At 44.1% G+C, this 25,939-nt stretch overlaps 1 protein-coding gene across 5 annotated transcripts in view; it reads right to left on the bottom strand.

Moving 5' to 3' along the window:
* LOC131829215 (contactin-associated protein-like 3) overlaps nucleotides 1-23,335 on the bottom strand; it is a 167,323-nt gene extending 143,988 nt beyond the window's left edge. For all 5 annotated transcript variants that reach the window (XM_059170751.1, XM_059170746.1, XM_059170747.1 and 2 more), the window contains exon 1: nucleotides 23,127-23,335. In XM_059170751.1, coding sequence (XP_059026734.1) covers nucleotides 23,127-23,211 — 85 coding nt within the window. In that variant the 5' untranslated portion in view covers nucleotides 23,212-23,335. The remainder of the gene's footprint in view (nucleotides 1-23,126) is intronic.
* Between the last annotated feature and the right edge of the window lie 2,604 nt (nucleotides 23,336-25,939).

Below are 25,939 nucleotides of genomic sequence, written 5' to 3'. Positions count from 1 at the left end.
AACAACTACTATTTATCACTAGAGGGAAAAGCAAGTTGAGTACAAATAATAAGCTTATGAGAATTAACATATGAAAATAGACAGAGAATATTGCAGTTAAGTAAGCTAATGCAATTTTATTTCCCTTCATAATAACCACCTGTATTAATGAGAGTGAGTCCATGGAATAATCTTAATTTTGAGATGCACTCATCCTTCAGTGGTTCAAATGTACTCCAAGTGAGGTTCTCAGAGGGGCCTAAGAATGCTAAAGGAAAAGTAATGGTCCATTGTCACGGGTTTTAGAGAAAAAACAAAGACACCACAATTGTTCATGATTTTTGTATGACTCAGATCAGAGTGCTAGAGACATCCTTATGTGCATTCTGATATAATAAATCCATATTTATGAAATACTCAAAGCTTGTCTCACTAGGTGCACTTAATACAATACCATTTTAATCAAAAGCCTATTGTACGTCTTACCAGCAGAACAGCCTTAGACTGAGATTATAAAACAATATTCCAGCTTCTAATTTTTAAAATTATATATATTTTTTCCAAGTGAAATCTTAGAAATTTGGAACTTCTCACACCTGGAGAAAATAGAGCTGGCTTAGCCTTCCCACTCTAGGTGAGCTGATCTGGGGGTTTTCTAGGCTCTTGATCTCCTTCTAAAATGACTTAAATCTATCCTTCCCCACAGACAGAAAACAAGCCCAGACAGACTCCATCAGTTAGCCACAGCCTGTCCTTAATACATTTGCTCTGATTTCTTCGACACTTCAAATTCAGTTTGTACTCAATTATGTGTAAGTGGTATCTTTTCAGGATGCCTTATCTTCTGGATAAGATTAAAAATTCCTCAGCCATCAACAGATGAATGGATCAAGAAGATGTGGTATATATACACAATGGAATACTATGCAGCCATCAAAAGAAATGAAATCTTGCCATTTGCGACAACATGGATGGAACTAGAGCATATCATGCTTAGCGAAATAAGTCAAGCAGAGAAAGACAACTATCATATGATCTCCCTGATATGAGGAAGTGGTGATGCAACATGGGGGCTTAAGTGGGTACAAGAAGAATAAATGAAAGAAGATGGGATTGGGAGGGAGACAAACCATAAGTGACTCTTAATCTCACAAAACAAACTGAGGGTTGCTGGGGGGAGGGGGGTTGGGAGAAGGGGGTGGTATTATGGACATTGGGGAGGGTATGTGCTTTGGTGAGTGCTGCGAAGTGTGTAAACCTGGTGATTCACAGACCTGTACTCCTGGGGATAAAAATATATGTTTATACAAAATAAAAAATTAAAAAAAAATTCCTCAGCACAGAAAATTCATGTTTGTTTGTTGCTTGTTTTTTTGTTTGTTTGCTGCTTGTTTTTCATCCTTCAGCATATCACAATGGACTCCAGTCCCTGGAATGGAACAGAGAGTATGATCTAAACTCCCCTCGACTTCTGGCCCTACTTGCTCCTCCCACTTGGGCAGCGGGAATCAAGGCCCAGAGGCACACAGGGGTGCCCAGTTGCCACTGGACTGGCAAGAACATCTGAACTCAGAAGAGCCTGAAGATACCTGGGAATCTCTCTCCATCAGGAGGAATGAGACCTGGAGCTAGGCTGCTGCTCTAATATTCCCCGATCGCTGGTGGCCCATCAAGGCCACTGAGAACTTTGTGAATATCTGGGGCCCCCACACCTCCCTTCCCGAGGTAGGGGCTTAAAGAGTCCCAATCTATACAGGCTCCAAACCATGCTGTCAACACTCTGGACAGTGGTACTGACCTTGGCCAGCGTTCAAAGGCACTGGCCAGTCTCCAACCCTCAGGTGTACACACCTGTGCACGTGTGTGTGATGGTAATGCCCCCCTAGAAGTGACGGGACATTCTGTAAGCATGGCATACAGGGTGCTCTAGGGACCCGTGCCTAATTCTCCAAGCCCATCTCAGCCACCCCGACCCTCACTTGCCCCTGAAAATGTGTGCTGCTGTGTACTCAGGCTGGCCATTACCCCTTGTGGGACTATACTTGGCCACCAACTGGGCATCCCATGAATTTGAACCACTGTGAGTCTGAGTTGCTTAGTTTCATGATCGTCAAAGCCCAGCCTGTTAGGAGCCCAGCTGAAGGAAAGCAGGGGTGATTTCAGATCTCTTGTCTGTTCCAATAAATTGTGCATGCTAATTATAGAATACAGTCATATCTCTGTGAGAACCAAGTCAGAAAGGGCAAATTACACCAAGTTACTGGCTAATTTATTTATCTCACCCATGCAGAGAGTGCTAATCTTCCCATTAGCACAGTCCAAAGTTAAGCACTCTTGTTTTTACTTCTAGGCTTGCTTTCCTATCATAACCTATGTTGTGAATTATTTCAAAGGTTTGGTTTATGTTCACTGCATTAAATGAGAGCTATTTAGTGATTAGCTCTAGATCCAGATGTTGCCTGTAAAATTATTCCTCAGCATTGAAGGATTCACTTTTTTTTTTTGTAAGTCAAACGGTAACACTACAAAAACAATTTACCATTAATTTTAATGGAATGATATAGCAAATTAATACCCATGAATTGCAACTATCATTAAGTATGAATTTAAAATAATTATTGCTCTTATAATTAAATAATACCTCATGTTCCCTCCAGCTGAGTGAACTCATACTGATAGTGTTTCCTTTTTTAGATCAAAGCATTTGTAAAATGTCTTACATATTTTTGATAAAATTCTAAATTACAAAATAATATATTCCAAATGCTGAATCCAAATGGTAGAGAAGATGTAACTGGGCAAATATTTGTTAATAAAAAGTGCTTCCTGACTAATGATCTGGCTTTGATCTTCCAGAAAATCTGCAACTCAAAAGCACAAAATCACTTTTTTTTTTTTAAAGATTTTATTTATTTATTTGACAGAGAGAAATCCCAAGTAGATAGAGAAGCAGGCAGAGAGAGAGAGAGGGGGAAGCAGGCTCCCTGCTGAGCAGAGAGCCCGATGCGGGACTCGATCCCAGGACCCTGAGATCATGACCTGAGCCGAAGGCAGCGGCTTAACCCACTGAGCCACCCAGGCGCCCGCACAAAATCACTTTTGAAAGTCTTCTTGTTAGAGTACCAATCAATAAAATTGAAAACAGGAAATCAATGCACAAAATCAATCAAATTGAAATCATTTACCAACCTTTGAAAAGGTCAGAAAAGATTCTTGCCAGGCTAGCTTAAAGAGAGAGAGAGAGAGAGAGTGTGTGTGTGTGTTCACAAATTCCTAATAACAGAAATCAAGGAAAGAACATCACTACAGATCCCGCAGACATTAAATGGGTAATAAATAAATAATATGAACAGCTCTACACCTAAAAATTTAATAATCTAATTATCAAATATGGACTAATCCCTAAAAGAAACAATCTGCCAAATCCACACAAGAAGGAAGACAATCTGTATAGGCCTATATCTATTAAAGAATCTGAATCTATAATTAATAACTTTCCAAAACAGAAAGCACCATGTCCAGATGGCTTCAGTGACAAATTCTACCAAATATTTAAGGAACAAATGTTACCAATTATCTACAAATACTTTCAGAAGCTAGAAGCAGAGGGAATACTTTCTAATTTGTTTTATGACAACTGAATTACCCTAATACTAAAAGCAGTCATAGATATTAAAAGAAACCCATAAATGAATATCTCTCATACACATAGAAGCAAAGTCCTCAACAAAGTATTAGCAAATTGAATCCAACAATGTACAAAGAGAGAAGGTGTAATTCATCCCAGGTATGCAAGGCCAATTCAACATTCAATAAGCAATTAATGTAATCGCCCACATCAACAAGCTAAAGAAGAAAACCACACAATCGTATAGAGATGCAGAAGAAAGTATTTGACAAAATGCAACACTGTTTGTTGCAAACACTCTTAAACAATGAACAGAGGGGAACTTTCTCATCTTGAAAAAAAATATCTACCAAAAACCTAAAGTTAAATCATACTTAAAGGTAAGAAACTTGACACTTTCCCACTGATATTGGGAGCAAGACAAGGTTGTTCCCTCTCCCCCTTCCTTTTCAATATCCGACTAGATGTCTTAATTAATGCAATTAGACAGGAAGAGGAAATAAAAGGGATACAGAATGGGAAGGAAGAAATCTTTGTTCACAAATGACATGATCATCCATGTAGAAAATCCAAAAGAACTGACCAAAAACCTGGAACTAACGTGATTATAGCAGTAGAGAGGATATAAGGTTAATATACAAAAGTCGACCCCTTCTTATATACCAGCAATGAACAGGTAGAATTTGAAATTAAAACACAACACCATGGGGCGCCTGGGTAGCTCAGTGGGTTAAAGCCCCTGCCTTCAGCTCAGGTCATGATCTCAGGGTCCTGGGATCGAGGCCCACGTCAGGCTCTCTGCTCAGCAGGGAGCCTGCTTCCCCCTCTCTCTGCCTGCTTCTCAGCCTATTTGTGATCTCTGTCTGTCAAATAAATAAAATCTTTAAAACACACACACACACACAACACCATTTACATGAGCATCCAAAAGTATAAAATAATTGGGCATACATCTAACAAAACGTGGACACAATCTGTATGAGGAGAGCTACAAAACACTGATGCATAAAATCAAAGTACTGCATAAATGGAGAGATAGTCCATGTTCAAGGACAGGAACATTCAATACTGTCAAGAGATCAGTTCTTCCAATTTCATCTATAATTCAAGGCAAATCCATAAAAATCCCAGCAAGTTATTTTGTGGATATCAACAAACCAATTCTAAAGTTTACATAGAGAGAAAAACTACCCAGAACAGCCAATAGAATATTTAAGTTGGAGGACTGACACCAGCTAGCTCAAGACCTATTACAGAGCTGTGGGAGTGAAGACAACGTGGTATTGGCAAAAGAATGGACAAATGGGTCAATGGAACAGAATAAAGCCCAGAAGCAGGCCCACACAGTAGAGCCGACTGATCTTTGACAAAGGAGCGAGGGCATATAATGAAGCAAAGACAGGCTGTTTGACAAATGGCGTGGGGACAACTGGGCATCCACGTGCGACATTAAGGGTCTAGACACAGACTCTCACCTTTCAGAAAAATTGACTCAGACAGATCACAGATCTAACTGTAAAGTACAAAACAATAAAATTCCCGAAAGATGCAGGAGAAAATCCAGATGCAAATGACTTTCTAGACGCAACACCAAAGGCATGATCTATGAAAGAAAGGATTGACCTGCTGGTGTTGATGAAAGAATTTTCTGCTCTGAGAAAAACACTGTCAAGAAAATGAAAAGATAAGTCACAGACTGGGAGAAAATATTTGCAAAACATACATCTGCAAAGAACTGCTCTCCAGAATATAAAAAGAACTCTTAAACTCAATAATTAAAAAGAAAACAGGAACTCCATATAAACATCGGTCCAAAGACTTCCTGGCACCTCAACAGAGAAGATGTGCAGATGTCAAATGAGTAGAAGACAAGAGACCCAACATCACCTGTCATCAGGGAAGTGGAAATAAAAACAATGGGTTATCACCACACACCCATCAGCATGACCCACACCTGGAACTGGGCCGACATAAAATGCCAGCATGGACGAAGGGCAGCAGGAACCCTCACCCATTGCTGGTGGGAGTGCAAAATGGTATGGTCTTTCTGGAAGACAATTTGGCAGGCTCTTAGAAAACTAAGTATACTCCCTCCGTGCATTCCAACCACTGCACTCCTTGGTATTTACCCAAAGGAGCTGAAAACTTACGTCCACACAGTAACACACACACGCTGTTTCTAGCAGCTTTACTCATGGATGGCCAAAGCCTGAAGTCAAACAAAGTGTCCTTTAGTCAGCGAATGGCTAAAGAAACAGTGGCACAACCAGACAAGGGGATCTTTTCAGCACTAAATAGAAGTGAGCTATCAGGCCATGAAAAGACATGAAAGAACCTTAAGTGCATATTAATAAGTGAAAGAAGCCAATTTGAAGAGGCTACACACTTGGAAAAAGTGAAATTACAGAGACAGTAAAAAGATCAGTAGCTGTCAAGAGTTTTAAGAGGTAGACAGGAATGAAGGGGGGGGGGGGGTAGCACCGGGACTCTTAGGGCAGCAAAGCTACTCTGTAGGGCACTGTCGTGGTGGATATAGGTCTTTATACATTTGGCAAGTCCCATAGAGTGTACAACACCCAGAGTGACCCCTCACATGAATCATGAGCTCTGAGTGATAAGAGTTCATCAGTTTGAAAGAAGGAAGCCTCTGCAGTGACTGCTGGCAATAGGGGAGGCCATGCATGTGTGGGGAGAGGAGGAATATGGGAAATCCCTATACGTTGCATAATTTCACTGAGAACTTAAAATTGCTCTAAAAATAATGCCTCCTAAAAAGCAAAGGCTTTCTTTTTATCAACAACTGAGAATTTACTTAAGAATAAAGTCTGTGATCCAAATAACTTCCCTGTGACAAGACACGTACAGTTCATCTTTACACTGATTTTATTCCAGCTCTATGTCAGGAAGACTGAAATTTTGCTCTAGCGCTTGGCCAAAAAATTCAAATCTATTCTTTCCTGGTTTTAAAATCATGCAAAACTGTGTGACTTCCCAACCTCAGAGGAACCGCAGCCCTGGTGGAGAACTGTCCCAGGTTTCCCATGAGTTGTCCTCCTTCTGCACACTAAAGAGCCAAGAATTTGCACCTGTTTGAAAGGCAGAATTTTAATGATCCCAATTATTATCCACTAAGTTCCCCCAAAAAACTTATATTCAGCAAAAGGCATGGATAATCAATGGTGACTGTGGCTTCAGCATTACAATGACACCGCTTTTAATGACTCATCCTGCTTCTCATGGAGGATCTGCAAGTTTTGTAAAGAACCAATATTTATCTTTATTTCCTCAGCTTCTAGCCCACTGCCTGGCAAGGGGCAGGCATCTGATAAACGTGCTGAATTCAACTGGGCCACGAGGTGGAGAGCGACTTTCTGAAATCTCCATATCTAAGTTCTATTTCATCTCAACACATGTTGAGCTCACGCTGCCCAAACAGCCAAGTTCGTCCTGATAGGAAAAGCCTGCAGGCTTCATTTCCAGGCACAGCAGCTCCACGGGCCACCTGCTCTCACGGGAGCAGCCAGGTACCCGTGCTGTGCTCTGTGGGTGGCATTTAAACCAGGGCTGGGGAGTTAGCAAGTAAGAAACACGACTGCAAGAATCCGGAACCCTCTCCTGCTCCTACTCAGAGGGCCGCACTTGAGAAAGTCAGCTGTCGACTCATGTGGACATTGATGTGGCCCTAAACCTTGAGTTTAAAAAGAATTTAACTAGTCGTAGCTCACTAACTGGAGACCTGCCTTGCTGACCCGTAAATCTGAACTATCCATTTCGAGGAGCAGAGTCTAATATCCCACAGACTCTACTCACATTGTTAAAATGGCCACAGAACAATGGAGTGCGCCTGTTTTTAATTTTTGTTCAGATATTTTTCCCACACCTTACCAAAATACTGTGATTATCATAAAATCATGTAGCTCCATTCCATAGATGGTGCTCCTCCATAAGCTGATTCACAGAGCAACAGCTAATAAATATTTCTTGGGGGAATACATAATTTATTTTGAAACTTTTAGGCAATTTTTTTAAGTTTCTCAATTTGCACCACCAGAAATTTGGAAACAACATTATTTCATTCCCTCTCTACTTTCTGACAGTAAAACAATCAAAAACGACAGGACAGGGCACCTGGGTAGCTCAGTGGATTAAGCCTCTGACTTCGGCTCAGGTCATGATCTCAGGATCCTGGGATCGATTCCCACATCGGGCTCTCTGCTCAGCGGGGAGCCTGCTTCCCTCTCTCTCTCTCTCTCTATGCCTGCTTCTCTACCTACTTGTGATCTCTCTTTCTCACTGTCAAATAAATAAGTAAATCTTTAAAAAAAAGGGGGGGGGCACCTGGGTGGCTCAGTGGGTTAAAGCCTCTGCCTTCGGCTCAGGTCATGATCCCAGGGTCCTGGGATCGAGCCCCACGTCGGGCTCTCTGCTCCAAAGGGAGACTGCTTCATCCCCTCTCTCTCTCTTTGCCTGCCTCTCTGCCTACTTGTGATCTCTCTCTCTGTGTCAAATAAATAAAATCTTAAAAAAAAAAAACGACAGGACAAAGTTTTAAAAATTTAAGAGGACACACGAAAGGATTTAGATGTTCATTTATATTTTAAGGAATGTTTCTCCTGCAAGTCCACGTGACTAATCTTAACCAGAAAAAAACAACAACACTCTATCTTATTTGACTCATAAATATTATCACCAATAGGTGAATTTTTAGGACAAGGCTTAGGTGACTCGAGAACTTACTATCTTGGAAAGAATATTTAGTATTCAGGCATTTTCACTGGAAAGAATTTAAAACAACAAATACAAAATAACTTAACATATTCCCAAGCTAAAAACTCACTGCTTCATGAGAATGAGAAACAGAATACATGCCATTGCAGAGAAATATGCATTTTGTGCTTTAAATAATCAACTGGGAGGCTCAAAATCTGGTGTGACCACCGATGAAAGTCTGGTCACAAGCTCTGCTTTGCAATTTGGATCCACCTGCATTTTGCTCTCTCTCCTGCCTCCCTCCACCCTCCTCTTCTTCCTTGTCTCCCTCCCTCCCTCCTTCGTTCCTCTGACAGTCAACAAGGACAGTTGTTCAAAAGAGTCTGCAGTTGGTGGCAGCAGGTACAATCAATGCAGCCCAAGCACGAATATTTGTACATGACCCTTCCACAAAATACCATTTTCCCCCATTTTGTGGAGGGAGGAAAACACAAGGCAGTAATTTCTTTGTAGAGCTCCAAGAATGTATACAAGACACATGGGGGGGAGGAAAGTTTTTATATTATGGGATTTGATATATTATGGGATTTAGATGATTCTGAAAGTTTCAGTACAATCCCCTCACAGTTAAGTATTTTCTGGAACAGCCCACTGAGGTCCTGGTATACAACAGCGTTGCTGTTTAATGGAACATTTACCTAAAAATTATTTGAATTTAAATAGTAACAGTTCACTGAAAACTTGGGTCTCTGTCCAAAAAATTTCCATAAAACAATCATTTTGTTTAATGGTTCATGTTTATTCAAAACTAGAGGCCACTGCTGTTACACAAGTGGAAAATCCAATCATTTTTAGGAAGCGTGTGTGTGTGTGTGTGTGTGTGCGCGCGCATCAAGCAAATACAAACTTAGATCACCATTGAATAAAACAATACATTTTCCAGTATCTCATTAGACACACTTACAAAGGTAATGTATCTATTTGGTGTTATTTCCAAGGGTGCAACTAAACACTTCTTTTCAAAATTCACCCAAAGAGCATGGGGTTTTTTCACTCTTCTACTAACCTTTTGAGCCATGCTGAGATACAGCGCTCATTTCAAAGACATGGGAAAATGCTGAAATGTTCAGCAACCAGTAGAGATTTAAAATTCACAGCATGTGTCGAAACACACCGTGTATATATACTGCCTTTTCTTTTATAAATCTCTCAATCTTCATCATCTAGGCATTATATAAGACCACAGAACTTAAAATTAGTTTATAAAAGATACAAATCTGCTAACCTCGGGGAACTCCAGATTCTAACAGAAAAATACATGATAAAATCCAGTGTTTTGTTCTGTTTTAAAATATGAGAAATAGCTCGAGATTTCGGACACCCGTAGAAAAATGCCTCTGTAATTTATCAGCAGTAATTGTTGAAACTTAATAACGTCGCAAGTATACGAGTAAAGTGCTACGAGCATGAATTAAATTGTGCCACCTGCATCCACCCACGGTGCCAACAGCCTCACTTAGGATTATCACTGTAACCCTAACAACAGTCCGTAAGCAAAGGAGATCAGATGAAAACCCACACATTTTAAATGATCCCATTCACCTGCTTTCGAGCATAAACACATTTTCTTTGTTTAATCAAGAATATTCTCGGGGCCCCTGGGTGGCTCAGTGAGTTAAGACTCTGCCTACAGCTCAGGTCATGATCCCAGGGTCCTGGGATCAAGCCCCACATCGGGCTCTCTGCTCAGCAGGGAGCCTGCTTCCTCCCCCTCTCTCTGCCTGCCTCTCTGCCTACTTGTGATCTCTGTCAAATAAATAAATAAAAATTTAAAAAAAAGAATATTCTCAATATCAGATAAGAGACAAATGAATGAATAAACATACAATCATATTAAAATATGAAACAGGCAACATTTTTTCCAGAAGAGGAAAAATTTCACAATGTTGCACAGCATGCAAAATATCCCATTTAATTCATTTTTCGCTGATTATCCTCCTATTTTTAACACAATGCTTACTCTCAATTTTTGAACAATGCCTTGAGTGAAATTTTACTTATTTCCCAAAGATCATTAGCAAAAGTTTACTCTCCCTTGTCATTCTCCCCACTCATGACTGTAAATTTCCAATGAAAGTTATTTTCTCTCATAACTTATATCTATTTCCGCTTTTCCTTTTGCTTCTGATCTTACTATTCCAATGAAGTCAACCAGCTCTCGTTTCATTATAGCAAATCAGCTTATGCTATTATCTTGGGTGACCAAAACTGGGACCATATTTCCCTGTTTTTTCCACTTCCACAATCTTCAGTCAACAATTCCCATTATTGTGTTCCATTTATTTAACTCGGCACAAGAGCTTCTGTAATCGGAACATATTATTCCTCTTCAGTTTTAGGAAATTTTCTTCTACTTTTAAGTTGCTAATTATTTCAAATTTATTGAAACTAGGTTTGATTTGGGGTTTGGGTTTTTTTTTTTTTTTTTTTGGTCAAGTAAAAATGTAAAATTATTTACTTTTTAAATATTTTATTTATTTGTTTGACAGAAAGAGAGATCACAAGTAGGCAGAGAGGCAGGCACAGAGAGAGAGGAGGAAGCAGGCTTCCCGCTGAGCAGAGAGCCCGATGTGGGGCTAGATCCCAGGACCCTGGGATCATGACCTGAGCCGAAGGCAGAGGCTTTAACCCACTGAGCCACCCAGGGGTCCCAAAATGTAAATATTCTATATATAGTTGAAAGCCTGAATAATATTATCCAATATATTCTATACTCAAAATACAAAAGCTGGAAATAATTTCTTCAAATCTCTATATCGTTATCACTTCATTACCATTTATTTTATGTACTTGTTGGCCTATTTTATCCAAAGCTTTCTTTTCTTTCTTTCCCTCTCTTCTTGCTTTCTTTTGAATAGTCTAAAATCTGTCCCCCACCTAGTCTTTTTTTTTTATTATTCTATTGGTTTGGAAGGTATACTTCCTTTTACAATTCTTCTTGTGGGCCTCCTTAAAATCTTATACTACACTCTGGTTTACAATTTAACAAAGCCTACAATCAAACAGATTTTAATTCTCTCCACAAAATAATGCAAGGATCATAAAAACACCTTATTCTGATCACTCCTTTCCATGTTGACCTTCCACTGCTGATGTAGACTTGACTTCTTTCTTTTCATCGCACCAACTGTACCCTGACGTTGTACATTCAGCTTTATTGTTGCTCAAATGTGTGATCGGATTTGCACACTAGCTACTAGATTTTTACATCTCATACTGCCCTCTGTAATCGTTTCCTTTCTTGCTAAACTTACCCCTCAACATTACTTTAGTGAAGCTTTGTTGCTCTTTCATACTTTTTTGGATTTTATTTTTTCTATGCATGACTTTATCTCACCTTCATTCTTGAACCATAAAGCAACAAGTCTACACTTCCTGGTTGGTAATTATTCCCTCTCACAAACTTAAGAGTTCAAGTCCCTGCTTTTATTGTTTGTCATTTGTCTCTCAGACCACTCTTACCAGCTTCTCTCTATTCTGGTGTTCAACAGTTCCAACATAAAGTGTTGCGGTGCATGGTAATTTCTTTGTTCTTGTAATACTAGGGATTTGAAGGTCTTCCTGAATCGAAAGATTGGTGACTTTTCAATTCTGGGCAATTTCTATAGATGGTCTCTATGGATTGCCTTTCTATAGAAACACTTCTTAAGTGCTTCTTCTTTCCACATCTCCTCCGAGAACTCCTATCTGACACAGAGATCTTGTTGTGTTCTTCTCCATGCCCCCTGGCCTGGTTTTCATATTTCCTACTTCTCTGTCTCCCTATGGAACATGCTGTTTTTTTATTCCATGACTGTCTTCTAATTTGCTAAGTCTCTCTCCACCTGTGTCTAATCTGCCATGTCAGCAGCCACTGAATTCTTTACACCAATGATAAAGAATTTCATTTCAACACTGTTCTTTCTCAATTCTGCTCAATCATTTTGATCATCCTTATTCTCTCCATTCTCCCCATCTTTTATTTCCTTACACCTATACAACAAATTGTATATTATAAATTGATTTCAATATCTACATTTATTTTTATCTGCACAATTTCTCATTTCTTCTGATTCTCCCTCATGGTGCTTTGTTTCTTCTATGTGTTTTGTTCTTATTTTTATTGTAGGTATGTGTTTCCTGGACATGGATCCATGAGCCGAGATGATCGCAGAAGCAAAACACATTCAACAGGAAGACAAGACATGAGGAGACAGAAATGGAAACAGGTGTGTGTGTGAGAGAGAGAGAGAGAAAACCCTGGTGAGAATGCGGTGAGGTGTCTGTAGTTCATGGTCAGTTAAAGGAGGAGATGAAAGCAGTGAATGAAGAGAAGGGACCTTTCAAGGAGTGTGTGTGTGATACGAGAAAATACATGAAAGTTTTACCAGGGAAAGTAAGATAGTCTTTAGAAAGATTACTCTGGCAGTAGAATAAACTGAATTAGGAGGAGGTAAGCTGGCGACAGGGAAACCATGGAGACAACTATCGCACACCAGTTCGAGAGACATGGAGGGCTTGAACAAGTGGTGGAATAATTAATGTGGTGGAACAAATTGAAGAGAGAGTGTTAACCCTAATCTTTCAGAATCAAGCCAGAATGCTTCCTCTCTAGAGGCCCACACCAGTGTCTTCATACCCATTTTAACTGAGACTGCATCCCAAAGTGCATACAGATACGTCTGGCTTGGAGACTAACACTCATTTAACAATCACAAAGGTCGAACCCTCTGTATTGATGGCCAGATACTATGTATCCTAGAAGACTTGTGAAAAAAATAGCCAGATAAAAAGTAAGGTCAGTTGGATTATACAATCCAATACCAAATAAATAGATAAATAATGTGATTAAAAATGGGCAGAAGACTTGAATAGACATTTTTCCAAAGAAGACATCCAGATGGCCAACAGGCACATGAAGAGATGCTCAAGGTCACTCAGCATCAGGGAAACACAAATCAAAACCACAGTGAAATCACCTCACACCTGTCAGAATGGTTAAACTCAAAAAGACAAGAAACAGCAAGTGTTCATGAGGATGTAGAGAAAAAGGAACCCTCATGCATTATTGGTGGGAATATAAATTGATGCATCCACTATGCAAATAGTACAAAGTTCTTCCACAAAAATAACAAAAATAGAGGTGTCCAGGTGGCTCAGTTGGTTAAACATCTGACTTGTGGTTTCAGCTCAGGTTTTGATCTCCTGGGTTCTGAGATGGAGCCCCACGTCAGGCTCCATGCTCACCAGGGAATTTGCTTGCAGATACTCTCCCTCTGACTTTCCCCCTATTTGGTTTCTCTTTCTTTCTTTCTCTAAAATAAATAAATAAATCTTTTTTAAAAATTAAAATTAGAAATACCATATGATCCAGTAATCCTATTACTAGATATTTTAAGAAAATCAAAACATTAAAAAGATCTATGTATCCCCCAAGTTTATTCCAGCATTATTTACAAAAGCCAAAATATGGAAGCAACCTTCCTGTCCATCAATAGATGAATGGATAAAGAAGAGGTGATACATTGGGGTGCCTGGGTGACTCTGTGGGTTAAGCCTCTGCCTTCAGCTCATGTCATGATCCCAGGATCCTGGGATCGAGCCCCACATCAGGCTCTCTGCTCATCAGGGAGCCTACTTCCTCCTCTCTCTCTCTCTGCCTGCCTCTCTGCCTACTTGTGATCTTTCTCTGTCAAATAAACAAATAAACTCTTAAAAAAAAAAAGGTGATACGCATGTGTAATGTATATATATATATATAATGGAATATCACTTAACCATAAAAAAGAATGAGATCGTGCCATTTGCAACAGCACGGATGAACCTAGAAGATATCATGCTAAATGAAATAAGCCAGACAGAAAAGACAAATGCCATATTATTTCATTTTCTAGGTGGATTCTAAAAAACAAAATGAACAAAGGCAGAAAGAGACCCATGAATACAAAGAACAAACTGGTGGTGGCCAGAGGGGATGGACAAAAATGGGAGCAGGGCAGGGCGGGTCTTTTCCCGTTCCAGAATGAGTAAGTCATGGGATGAAGGGTACAGCCTGGGAGTAGTCAGTGACATTGAAGTTGGGTTGTCTGGTGACAGATGGCCACCCCCCTCCCTATAAGCACAGCATGAAGGAGAGAGCTAGCCAGTCACTATCTAGTCACTATGGTATACATGGGTACTGACAACACTTCAATTAACCTCCCGCACCTCTCTGAAAGTATGGTCAGTGTCTTGAGGACTCTTGTTGAGTTTTAATTCTGTGCTTCTTAAAAGGACGCTGCCGGAGTCAGCACAGTGGAAATGGTGCCCCCACTACGTCATTCTGAAAACAGGGTCAGAAGCAATCTTCATTTGAAAGTAGAGATATTCTCTAGGCACCATCAAGCCCTCAAGTCCGTGAGTCATAAACATTTTCAATAATAGTAACAGGTTTTGTTGACTGGGAAGATCCCCCAGGCCAGACCAGGGGAGTCAAGCTTGAGACCCCACAGGAGCTTGCTCTGGGTGTGCTGGGTTCCTAGCCACAAGTCCACAGCTGCCATGCCAGAGACAGCTGTGGGTCAAATGAACGCAGCCTCCTGGCTGCCCAGACGGCAATAGACAGCCACACTGAGGTGAAGGGGCCATCTATTGGCCTCCCTGTCCTCTGCCGTGTTGTACAGTCAGCCTTTCCCACTGGTCTGACATACAACTTCAAGCATCTAGTGGGTGGACCAGGCTTCTGGGGACCTCCAGTGACACACTGCTCCCAAGCATCTCTATTTCACACCCCAAATATGGAGCCCAGCTCGGGCTTGATGTAGGATCTCCCTAGAAAAAGACATCTCATCCAAAGGCCCTGCCCAGAGGCCTCCTTGTTCCCACACATTGGTCTTGGGTAGTGTCCCTGACACCTGGCCTTTTCAGTGCCCACTTAGGGTCCCAGCAGCTTTTAGAACATGCACCATGCATGTTCTAAATTTCTGGCCTCAGGCCAGAAATTTTGTCACGCATTTTTTAACTGAAAGAAAATGAAACATTCGAAATCAGCTAGTGGGGTCTTTCCATGGGCAAATGATGAGCTCAGGGATGCTCGTGTAAAAATTAACTTTTTACTGGGCTACCTGCAGAATGATTATAGAATCCCCATGAGGATGCTGCATAGCTTCTGTATACTTTCAAAATAGCGTATTTTCAATATATTAATTTCTTCTTTTCTTGGTAAATACTTAGTGAGCACCATCAGCCAGGTTGTAGGGACAAATAAATGATTCTGTTTTCAGGAACTTTAAAATCTAATGAAGGAGGCATACACGTAAGCGACCATCTGCTATATGAAGCAGATAAGAGCCTGAAAGCCAATGCTTTCATAATAGATGTTAAGCTAATTACCTAAATGGATGGTGCATTTCGCTTCCTTGTCAGGATGATGCAGGCAAAGCACCTGGTCAGGGACCGAATCCCAATCCCTCGCTGGCTCCACCCCAGGTGGGTCAGAAGACCACCCCTTCCCTATCATAGTCCCCTGGTAAGATCGGCCGCACAGCCCAGCAGAGACAACATAGACAGCACAGATCTGGGGATTTGGCTGGAAGTTTCAGGAAAGTGAATCATTGGCCTGTTTATATGCTCAACAGCCCACTGTCTCTCAGAACTACCCTATCCCCTCAAGAGGTCCCTGCTTTCCCGGAGCTTGGAACAAGGGACAAATAAGTAAGCACGCACCGCTCTGAAGTGATGAGGGCTGGAGTCCAGCCAGGGGGGAGCATTATCCCCAGCGGTGTGGCTGGGCAGCCCAACCTTGGCCATGGTTCTGCCCAAGCACCAGGCCGGCCCGGGATGAGGAGGAGAGACCAAGTCTCCGGGCACGGCCTCACCTGCTGGCCCTAGCCCTGCACTAAATGAAGCAATGGGAGCCCACAGTTCCCCTCCTGGGGTAAGTCCATGTGATGGGGTTTTCTGCCACTTGGAACTGAAAGATGCTTGCCAGGGCCCTGGTCCGGACAGCTGCGTTTCTCACCGGTCTACACATAAAGTCCAGCAAACACCGAGTCCCAACAAGTGTCCCAGGTACTGCCCCCTTGCACTCAGTTCTGACCCCAGCAGCAGGAAGGAGGGACACCTCTGGGCCAGCCCAAGCCCGCATGTCAACCCAGGTGGTCACTCGGCCTCACTGTCGGCGCAGACAAAGGGAGAGGAGGAGGCTTGTGGAGGCTCTGCAGATGACAGCTGCGAAGCGCTCCTTGCCCACCCATACACGCACATGCGCGGACAAGGACAGGCACAGACACGCACACATGCAAACATGCACACCTGCGGACACACACACCCGTGGATAGGCACACGCGCCGACATGCACACGCCAGACACGCTGCTCCCCCGCCACCCTGGCCAGGCAGGACTTCCACGCTGAGACCTTAGCTTGAGCTCTCCTGGTTGCCCGGGATTCACAGACGTTAAAATAAGAAATAACTGGAGCCATGAGTCCTGCAGGCAGGGTCTGATTTAATGTCCCCAGGGAGCAGGTCACGCCCACGGTCATCTGAGCTGGCGACTTCCCTGCAGGCTCACAAGCCCCAGAGAAAGTGCCCGCGGCGTCTGAGCAGCCCAAGCCAGGGGACAAGGGGACGGCAGTGACCGAGCATGGGAGGCATTGGGTCTCAGGCCCTCGGGAGGTCACCGAGCCCTAGCCCCCACACGAGGGCCGCCAGCACTGGCCCCCGATGGCCCGGTGAATGCATGGCCTGGAACTTCCTTCTCCCTGGCAACAATCACTAAATCGGGGATGGAACCCTAAACCATAGATTCTGCGAAAGCCACATCTCAACCATACTCAGGAAGCCAAAAACTTACAGCTTGTCATAGTCCCTGAAAATAACACGTGCCAAAATAATTTATTCTCCAGTTCAGGAAGCAGGCTTCTCCACATTTCTCTGCAGGAGTAACCCAACACCTATACCTAACACCCCCCATGACTGTGTAACTCACGGTACTCAACAGTAGTAAAATACCTCACCCAGATGAGATACATGACACCATTTCTTGTCCTACAGCAGTGCAACAGTGCAATAAACCTTCATAGTTACCACCTGTACCTGAAAATAAATCAGTGTAACATGTACCGTCTTAGTGTCTAAGCTCTGATCAAATGGGAAATGACCAAGTCAGCCATGCTGCCTTATTTGGAAGAATTAGACAATCGTGTGGGCCTATTGAGCAATGCTCAAAGGGATGGTACGAAGGTCATGCTGTCTTACTCTCTTTCCACAGTATTTACAAGTTGTGTATGATTCTTCTCAACACATGATAAAAAACATCTTTAAAGCATGTCATCCTACACCAAAGAATTCAAACGAGGAATAACAAGTATGTCTGTTTGGATGGTCTAATGCATCTCAGAAATAGGCTGACATAAATAATTCAGTCTTTAAAAGTTACTCAACACAAACCAGCCGTGCCGAAAGCAGCAGCATGGCAGTAGCCACGGGTGGCCGGGGGAGTGGGATCCTGCAGAAGTCACTCTGAAGCATTTTGTATGTTGAAGCCAAGACTTTCAAGGCTCTAAAAAGTTAATGGGGAGAGGCCTTTGGCTCTGCTACTTCCAAATTGTTGGAACTATTTTATACTTTTATAGTCAAAGAGTAATTTTGATTTAATGGGGAAAATTCAACTTGAAATTTGCTTGGTTCATTGAGAGGTTTATGTTAGTGAATAGGTCCTTTATGAAGTACTTTTGAATGATTTGGGGTTTTTTTTCCCCCAAAATCAACTCAAAAAAGCAGATTTTCATGACCGCCAGTCCTCTCCCCAAAACCTCCTTCCAGGCGTGGGAGGGTGCCTGATGACGAATCTTCAGGTCATTCTTTCTATTCTGCATAGGGGGTCTCCCAGGATTGGAAGAGCTGGCTCTGCTCTTGCCCACCACTCTGTGTTGATGATTGCCACGGACTGTGTGAGTTTTCAGTTTGTTTTCTCCGTGTTCCCAAAAGCATCCTCACCACCTTGGTATTTCTGGGAAGTGCATTCAAATGCTATAAATACGGGTCTGTTTACTGGTTTGTCACAGGCTCTTTCCAGACTGTCTGAACTCCGCTGCGCTGCAGCATGCACCCATCTATTCCCTGCTCATTCTGCCCAACATGCTTCACTGCTGCAGGAGCAGACCCCCCTTTCCCTGCGCCAGGGGCACCCCCTCTGACAGGCTCCCTTCCTGCCCCAGCTGATGAACACGGAAGACTGGGCTCCCTCCAGACAAACACAGAGCAGGCTACTGAGGCAGAGAGAGGCCAGAACCAGTGAAAACCCTGGAAGGAGTTTAGCCCACACTGGTCAAGACGAAATGCCTTGACAGACCATATGGAGCCTCTTACCCTCACGGCCTGCCAGAGATCGCGTACGCTCAGACAGTAACAAAGAATGTCGACGACACTTAGCAAATAATTACAAGAATCCATGTCGGCTGAAAGAACAAGGCTCCTGAAAAACAAAACCCTCGAGAAGAGACACATGACAAATATGTTTACTTAAATGAACGCTCATGGGGCACCCAGGTGGCACAGCCAGTCCAGCGACCAACTCTTGATTTTGGCTCAGGTCGTGATCTCTGGGCCGTGGGATCAAGCCCCACGTGGGGCTCTGTGTTGAGTGAGGGGTCTGCATGGGATTCTTTGCTTCTCTCTCTGCCCCTCCTACATGTGTGCCTGCTCACTCTCTCTAAAATATAAATACATACTTGTCATTTTATGCCTCTTAGTAATTACAGAATTATGTCCAGTTACCAGGTTCCGCAGGCATATTTTTTATTCCAGATTACTAAGGCTCATTGTGTCACCAGGTTAGGGTGATTCAAAGACTACAAGGGCCTCGCTATTATACCAAACTGGGCATGTTATTTATATTTGAAAGGGATAATGCTGTGTGATCATTTCTGTTACAGGATTATATTCCTGCACCTGCGTCAGAGAAGACACAGTATGGCTTTCGCGCATAAAGAAGCTGAGGCTCGACGAAGGAAGGGTTTGACTCTGGTACAAATCTTCCAGCTGAGATGGCAACACTACGAGGCCCATGGAGACCGTGATTTGGTTTCCTGTGGCTGCTGTTAAAATGGGCTTGGTCCACACTCCCAGACATGGTCAGATATCTCTCCTGTGTATGTAGGGATTTACTGTGGAAGAGGACAGGTGTCAGTATATGAAAACAAATTTAGATGATCACTCCTAGAACGGAAGTGTGGACCCCACCTGTAGTGGACCAGAAATAGATCTTTCTTTCTTGCAATAAGAAGGGCACTTTGGAAAGGAAGGATTCAGAGGAAGCTTCTAGAGAAAATTACAAGCACTGAGCTTTAACAAAGTGAAAACAAGTCAGTCATACTCACTAAACGGAATCTTGGATCTGTAAAAATGTCATCACTTGTGTCAAATCATCACCATCAATGACTGAAATTTCTCACATACGCTTGGGTCCTTTTCTGGTGGAGATGGAAAGGGGGCAGTAGCTGTCAGCTCTAGCTTATACTTATATATGGGGAAAATAATTCAGCTGTGAATTGCCTTCTAATTGTGTTGTTCCCAGGTGGGGAGGGGGTACACATGACCCTTTAGAGCAATGCACAATCTGGGAAACTGGTTGACAACAACCAAAATGTTGACCGTCTTCATACTCAGATTATATCTCTTCTCCCTCCCAAAGGGTCTTGGAATTCATAAAGGAATTGTGGGCTCACCAGCATAGTTCTAAAGCAAAGAGCTATCACCTTCTTCCATTTGTAGCTCTGGGTAGGAAGTAAAGGAGCCAACAACAGCCTACATAGCAACTTCGAGAAAGCAGGGCTCTAACTTAGAATCTATATCCTAACTTCCCTCATGAGTTATTTAAGAGGACAGATCTGCCTTAGAACACTCTCATCTTGACTTAGGACAGAGAGTTCTAGAAGGCAGGCCAGGGAGATGTTCACATTTTTAAAAAACCAGGTCCTAAACCCTGTTTTGAGGAATGCAGCTTGTTTTATCTTCAAAAAGACAGAGAATACAGAGCAACAAAACAAGCCCATGGTTATGGCTATTTAGAAATATTTTTTCGGGGTGCCTGGGTGGCTCTGTGGGTTAAGCCGCTGCCTTTGGCTCGGGGCATGATCTCAGGGTCTTGGGATCAAGTCCTGCATTGGGCTCTCTGCTCAACAGGGAGCCTGCTTCCTCCTCTCTCTCTCTCTGCCTGCCTCTCTGCGTGCTTGTAATCTCTCTCTGTCAAATAAATAAATAAAATCTTTAAAAAAAAAAAAAAAGAAAAATATTTTTTCTCCCGTGTATCATCTTCCTGATATAAAATTTCCCACTGATTAGAAATGTTCATACTGCACATGTGTAATCTCTGAGATGTCAATTCTTTCAAACAAGTCCTGTTCATTGAAAGGATCTGTTGGGCTGACCCCTGGCTGGGCTGCTTTACTACTGACAACTTGCTCTAAAGAGAGTAACTCTGTCTTTGGTCCATGTGGGCGAAGACCTCTGTCTTTTTTTACTCATATACAACTCTCATTAATTTCTAGTTAGTGCTCAAGAATATTTCATGTTTGTTCATTTTAAAGTTCTTTCTGAAAGGATTATTTGAGTTTTGCAAACACTAAAACGGGGCGGGGGGGGCAAGGAGGAGAGCCAACAGAAGACTTCAGCAATATTCATGTTCATGATTTCTTGTTGGTGCCTTAAATCCCACGCTGCCAGCAAACTCCTCGAGAATTTCTCAAATGTTGGGGCAGAACAAAAAAGACTACCTTGACTTAGTAATAATGGATTGCAAATACATGCTGACATATTTTGCTTGTACACACATTACAACACACACGCCCCAAATAGCAGGAGTTAAAGAAACACCGATTTGGTCAAACTAGCAAATCTAGACATGAGAGAGATTGACCATTTACATCTACTGCTACAAATTTTGTGGCCAGAGGAGATTACTGAGAAATTATCAAAGGCCATCTGCGTGGTCTTTATGAATCTTTAAATCTGCAAAGTCATTTAGACATATACTCGATGCTTGAAGGGGTCATCTCTGTGGTGATCTGATCATGGACTTTAGTGTCTAAGACATCCTTCCACTGCAAATGTACATGCACTCTTGAGTTTACTGAACTCTTCTTAACAGTACTAAACATAGCTAAACATGCAGGCTGAAAAGCACAGACTAGTATCAGGACCTGGAGAGTCAGCCTGAGACCCAGAGGGGCTGAGCCCGGTCACCCAGCCTGTCTCTGACCCGAGTGTCTGCACGGATATTCAGACACAGAACATCCCAAAGCACAGGATTCCGAAGAAGGATGTTCAGTGTGAAAGAGCCTGATAACCTCCCGTGGGTTTCAGGGAGTAAAACACTAAGTGAAAGTAAATACCACAACAACCGATCTTGTCAATACGCTGTAATCAGCACGACTGAGACGAGAATGACAACTGGGCACTCTGCTCTCCCTCAGGAAGGATATTTGAAGCCCCTTTTCCTTTAAGTAGGAGTGACCTCCAGTGACTTTTTAATGGGACCTCAGAGCAGGATGTGAATCATCCTACAATTTACTAATATCAACGGATTGTTAGCAGTGGTCGTTTTTAATTTCTTAGCAAAATGACAAGAGCTCTATTGCAGGATGAGGATCTGATTTTACCTAAATGCCCCCATCTTAATTAAATCAGAGCAGTTGTCCTACTAAGCTAAATTAAAATTGTGTCTGAAACACGGGGCAGTATTTGCTAAAAGGAGATTAAGGCTCATTTTGAGGAGTGACTCATACCTGATATGGCATTAAATGAGCCAATACTAGATGATGATACCAGAAAATCATCATGCCCTCCGGAATCCACGGGTGAAGGAGTGGGACAGTGACTTCAGGTGGAAAGCTTTTTCACTTTAGCCAACTTCCCGGTGAGGGCAGAGTCGGGCCGCCCTGCAAGGGCTGAATCCGGACACCCCCAGCAAGGTCAGTTTCTGAAGGAGCCTGCTAGCCCTTTCTGGAAACGCACCCCAGCCTGACCTGAGCCCTACACCTGATTTGTTTTTATTTTATTTTTCTTGAAGGGAATAGGGGCCAGGAGAGAAGACAAGAGGGGCTTTCTTAAAACCCCTTAAGGGAAGAAAAGCCTCGGATGGCGATTTCAGTCTGAGCAACAGTCTTCCAACTTTTTCTGATGTTCAGAGTGAAATCCCCAGAGGGCAGAGCCTCTGGATGTGCAGCGGAGTCTTTGGACCGGGTCGGCCCGAGCTCGCCCGGCGCCCGCAGGCTCTGGCCTCGACGAGCCCTGCACCCACCGCAGCGCGGAGCCGGACCTGACGAGAGTGCGGAGGGCAGGCTGCTCTCCGGGGGGCACGAGGGGTCCGGCCTCCCGGAGCTGCGGGGCTGGTCCCGGGCGGGCTGCGGGCTCCCGGGCGCGGACTCCGCAGGGCGCGCCCTGCAGACGCGCTAATGCAGGACTCGCCGCAGGTACCTGGCTCCCGCAGCCCGCACCTCCGACGCCGGAGGGAAACGGCCCCGCCGGCCTGGCCCCCCTTGGGCGCCAGCCCCCGCCTGTTCTCGAACGGACCCTGGGCTCCACCAGAACTTGGGCTGTCCCCGAAAGACTCCGCTCCCGGCAGGGACACCACAAACACCCGGTTAGCTGCGCTTGTGACTTGGGGGACGCGGCGCGCTGCCTCGGGACGCCCCTTCCCCGCACCCCGCAGGGGCGCCTCTGCAAACCCGCGCGCGCAGGAGAGCACGAACCCCAAGCCGGGCAAGTTCCTGGAGGACGGGCGTACTCACGAGCTTCCCCCGCCGCCGCCTGGCTCCCGGGCCGCACCGCCCAGACCACGAGCATCCCGAGGAAGGCCGCCGCGCCCGGCTCCATGGCCCCGCGCCCCTGTGCCCGCGGCGTCCGGCGGCTCCGGTGGGCCCGCCCGCAAGCTCCCGGCCGGGGTGGCGCCGTCCGCTCAGCGCTCTGCTGGCCCGCGCGCCCCGCGCCCCGCAGCCCCACCTGCGGCCACACCCACCGCCGCCCGCCCCGCGCCCGCGCTGCGGCCCGCACGGCCGCGGGCGCCCCTGGCGGCGGCGGGCGGAAGTGAGCGCGGACCCTGGCCCGCCAGCCGCCGGCGCGGCGCTGCTGACCCCCGGGCCGCCGCTGCCCACCCGGCTCGCTTGTGCGCGGTGCTCCCCCCGACCACTTGGCCCGGCCCGCCACAGTCCGAGGAGCGTCCGCCCCGGCGCCAGGGAAGGGTTCCCTGCAGCTTGGGGGTGGGTGCGCGGGTGTGCGTGTGCCGCGTGCGGGTGTCCGGGGTGGGAAAGGCGAGGTGGGGAGAGAAACAGCTAATCAGCTACTGGGGTCGGAAGACTACGTTTACGTGAATGGAAACTGTTGTAAAGAGGACGTCTTGTCTTCTGAACTCATGTAATGAGAAACACCTCGTGATCTCCATAGGCAGGCCAGACTGAGATGAACATTGTGAACTTTGGCGGGGATCTGTGTCCACTTGTAGCTCAATAAGGCTTGGGGGGTGGGTATACACTCACACATTTTTTTTTAATTTTTTTTTTCAAACGCTCCCCCACTTGAGCTACGGGTCAGCATTTTACTATGGACAGCCCTGTTTGGAGATTTGAGGGCTAAGACCGACCGACAGAAAAAACCACAAACTGCTCCTTGGCAGGAGGAATGTTGTTCCAAATGCCATGCCGAGCTGACCTTATACCGAGTAGGTGCACTGAATAGATTTAACTGAAGAGTGAAAGCTTTTGAAACAACTCGTGTCTACTGTATGTACGTTGCTTTCCACTCAGATTCTCTCATAACAGTTCCCCGAAGAACATATTTTTTTTAAATGATGGCGTATTAAAGGAAAAGCTTATCAAAGGGGGCGGGGGCTTCACGGCATAAAGATAAAAACCATTAGCCCACGGAGGGAGAAGCGTTTCAAGACCTGTGACCTAGAACTCAGTTGGCAGCTTAGTGGCCTGTCTCCTCCCTGAAAGGACCCCCTAGCAGGTGTAAATCCCGCAGTTAGGAGGTCAACATCATAGATCAATACGGTCCTAACACTGATCAGACTCGTGACTAATGTGCTGAGATGGGGAAACAGGCTCCAGGCATCCTTGTGCTGCCCGAAGTGACTGGAATACGAAAGGAACTTTAACCTTTAGCAAACCCCCACTTGCCTGAGAGCACAGCAAGCAGAAAGGGTATTTTATTGGTTATTTTGCCTGGGAGGTGGGGGGGACAAAACCAGAAATGGAAAATTTAAATAGCCTTGCCAAAGTCATAGTATTAACAGCTGGAAGGACTGAGAATTAGACCAAATACAGAGATTCTGATCTCAACTTTATGGCTTCCTCCACCCTCACTTGGGCCCCTGGGAATCAGGAACCCTCTCCCCTCCCCCGGCCCCAGCAAAAGGCGGTGACAACAAAACCTGTTCAGAAGGTGTGTTTGGAAACTTGCAAAAAAGCCACAGGAATTGCAATGACCTTCCTTCGTTCATCAGACACTTCTCCCGGGCCTTCCCAGAGTTCCGGGACTGGGACATTTTATTTCTAATTTTGTAAAGCAAATATAAATTAACGATTTACATCAAGGGTCTAATACATTTCTTAAGCGACCTATAACCCAAACATGGTAAGTGTGTATTCTTAGCCTAAATAAATGGTCACAACATTCCTCTGAAGTAAATACTAAGCCCTGTTGACAGATAGGCTGGACCTCCGAGAGGGTTAGGAGTGTGCCCAGAGTCACACAGCAAGCCAGGATAGGAAGCCAGGTTCACTGAACTCTGAGAACACCTTCTCACAGAGACAGTGTCTCCATAATGGAGAAGTTGTCACCCTGTGAAAACTAGACTCCTTTGGAACACTGAAAAAATTAAATTAAATTTAAAAAAAAAAAAAACTGTACTCAGTGGTTCACAGGAAACCCATTTAGAATGCCTTGGTCAGCACCTCAGTAATTGATACCAATAAAGCCAGAAAGGACAGTGATGCTAAATCACTTGGGCGGGGATTAGGATAGGTTTTTACAAGTCAGATAAGACCCAGCAACAGGAGGGAGTGAGACCCTTGGGTGGCCTTCCCCCTTCAGAGCACAGCATTGAGCTGATAACAAAAATTCATCTGAGTAAATTTTAAAGTCTATTTGACTTTATTAATTGATTCAGGAATCCAGCAACATCCCATCTAGCAAACAGAGGGGAATTCCAAAGGGCTCTAGAACAGGAAAGGTTTTTTTAAGGACGAGGGAGTCATAAACAGAAAAAGAAGAAAAAAAGGATTATTTGGGGTAGGATCATCTTCCTTTAGGGAAAAGGGGTGTTATTAGGTGGATTACTTCATCTTGCTTTGGGGGTTGGAGATCTGTCACCCATGTGACAGATTACCTTTATACGTTGTTGATCCTGACCAGAGAAGCCCAGATTGATCAGATAAGACTATATTTTGATTAGGTTAGGTATTAAGCCCTGGTTTGGTGGCTTTCTCTAGCATAAATGACTCAATTTGGAGCTTGTGGTTTTCTTTTTAAAACTACCCAGGGCACCTGGGTAGCTCAGTTGGTTAAGTGTCTGCGTTGGTAACAGGTCATGTTCGGGTCCCAG

This window comes from Mustela lutreola, chromosome 4 (genome assembly GCF_030435805.1).
Source record: "Mustela lutreola isolate mMusLut2 chromosome 4, mMusLut2.pri, whole genome shotgun sequence".
NCBI classification, from domain to species: domain Eukaryota; kingdom Metazoa; phylum Chordata; class Mammalia; order Carnivora; family Mustelidae; genus Mustela; species Mustela lutreola.
Note: the sequence above shows the minus strand (reverse complement) of the source record. Positions and strands in the feature narration are given on the sequence as shown.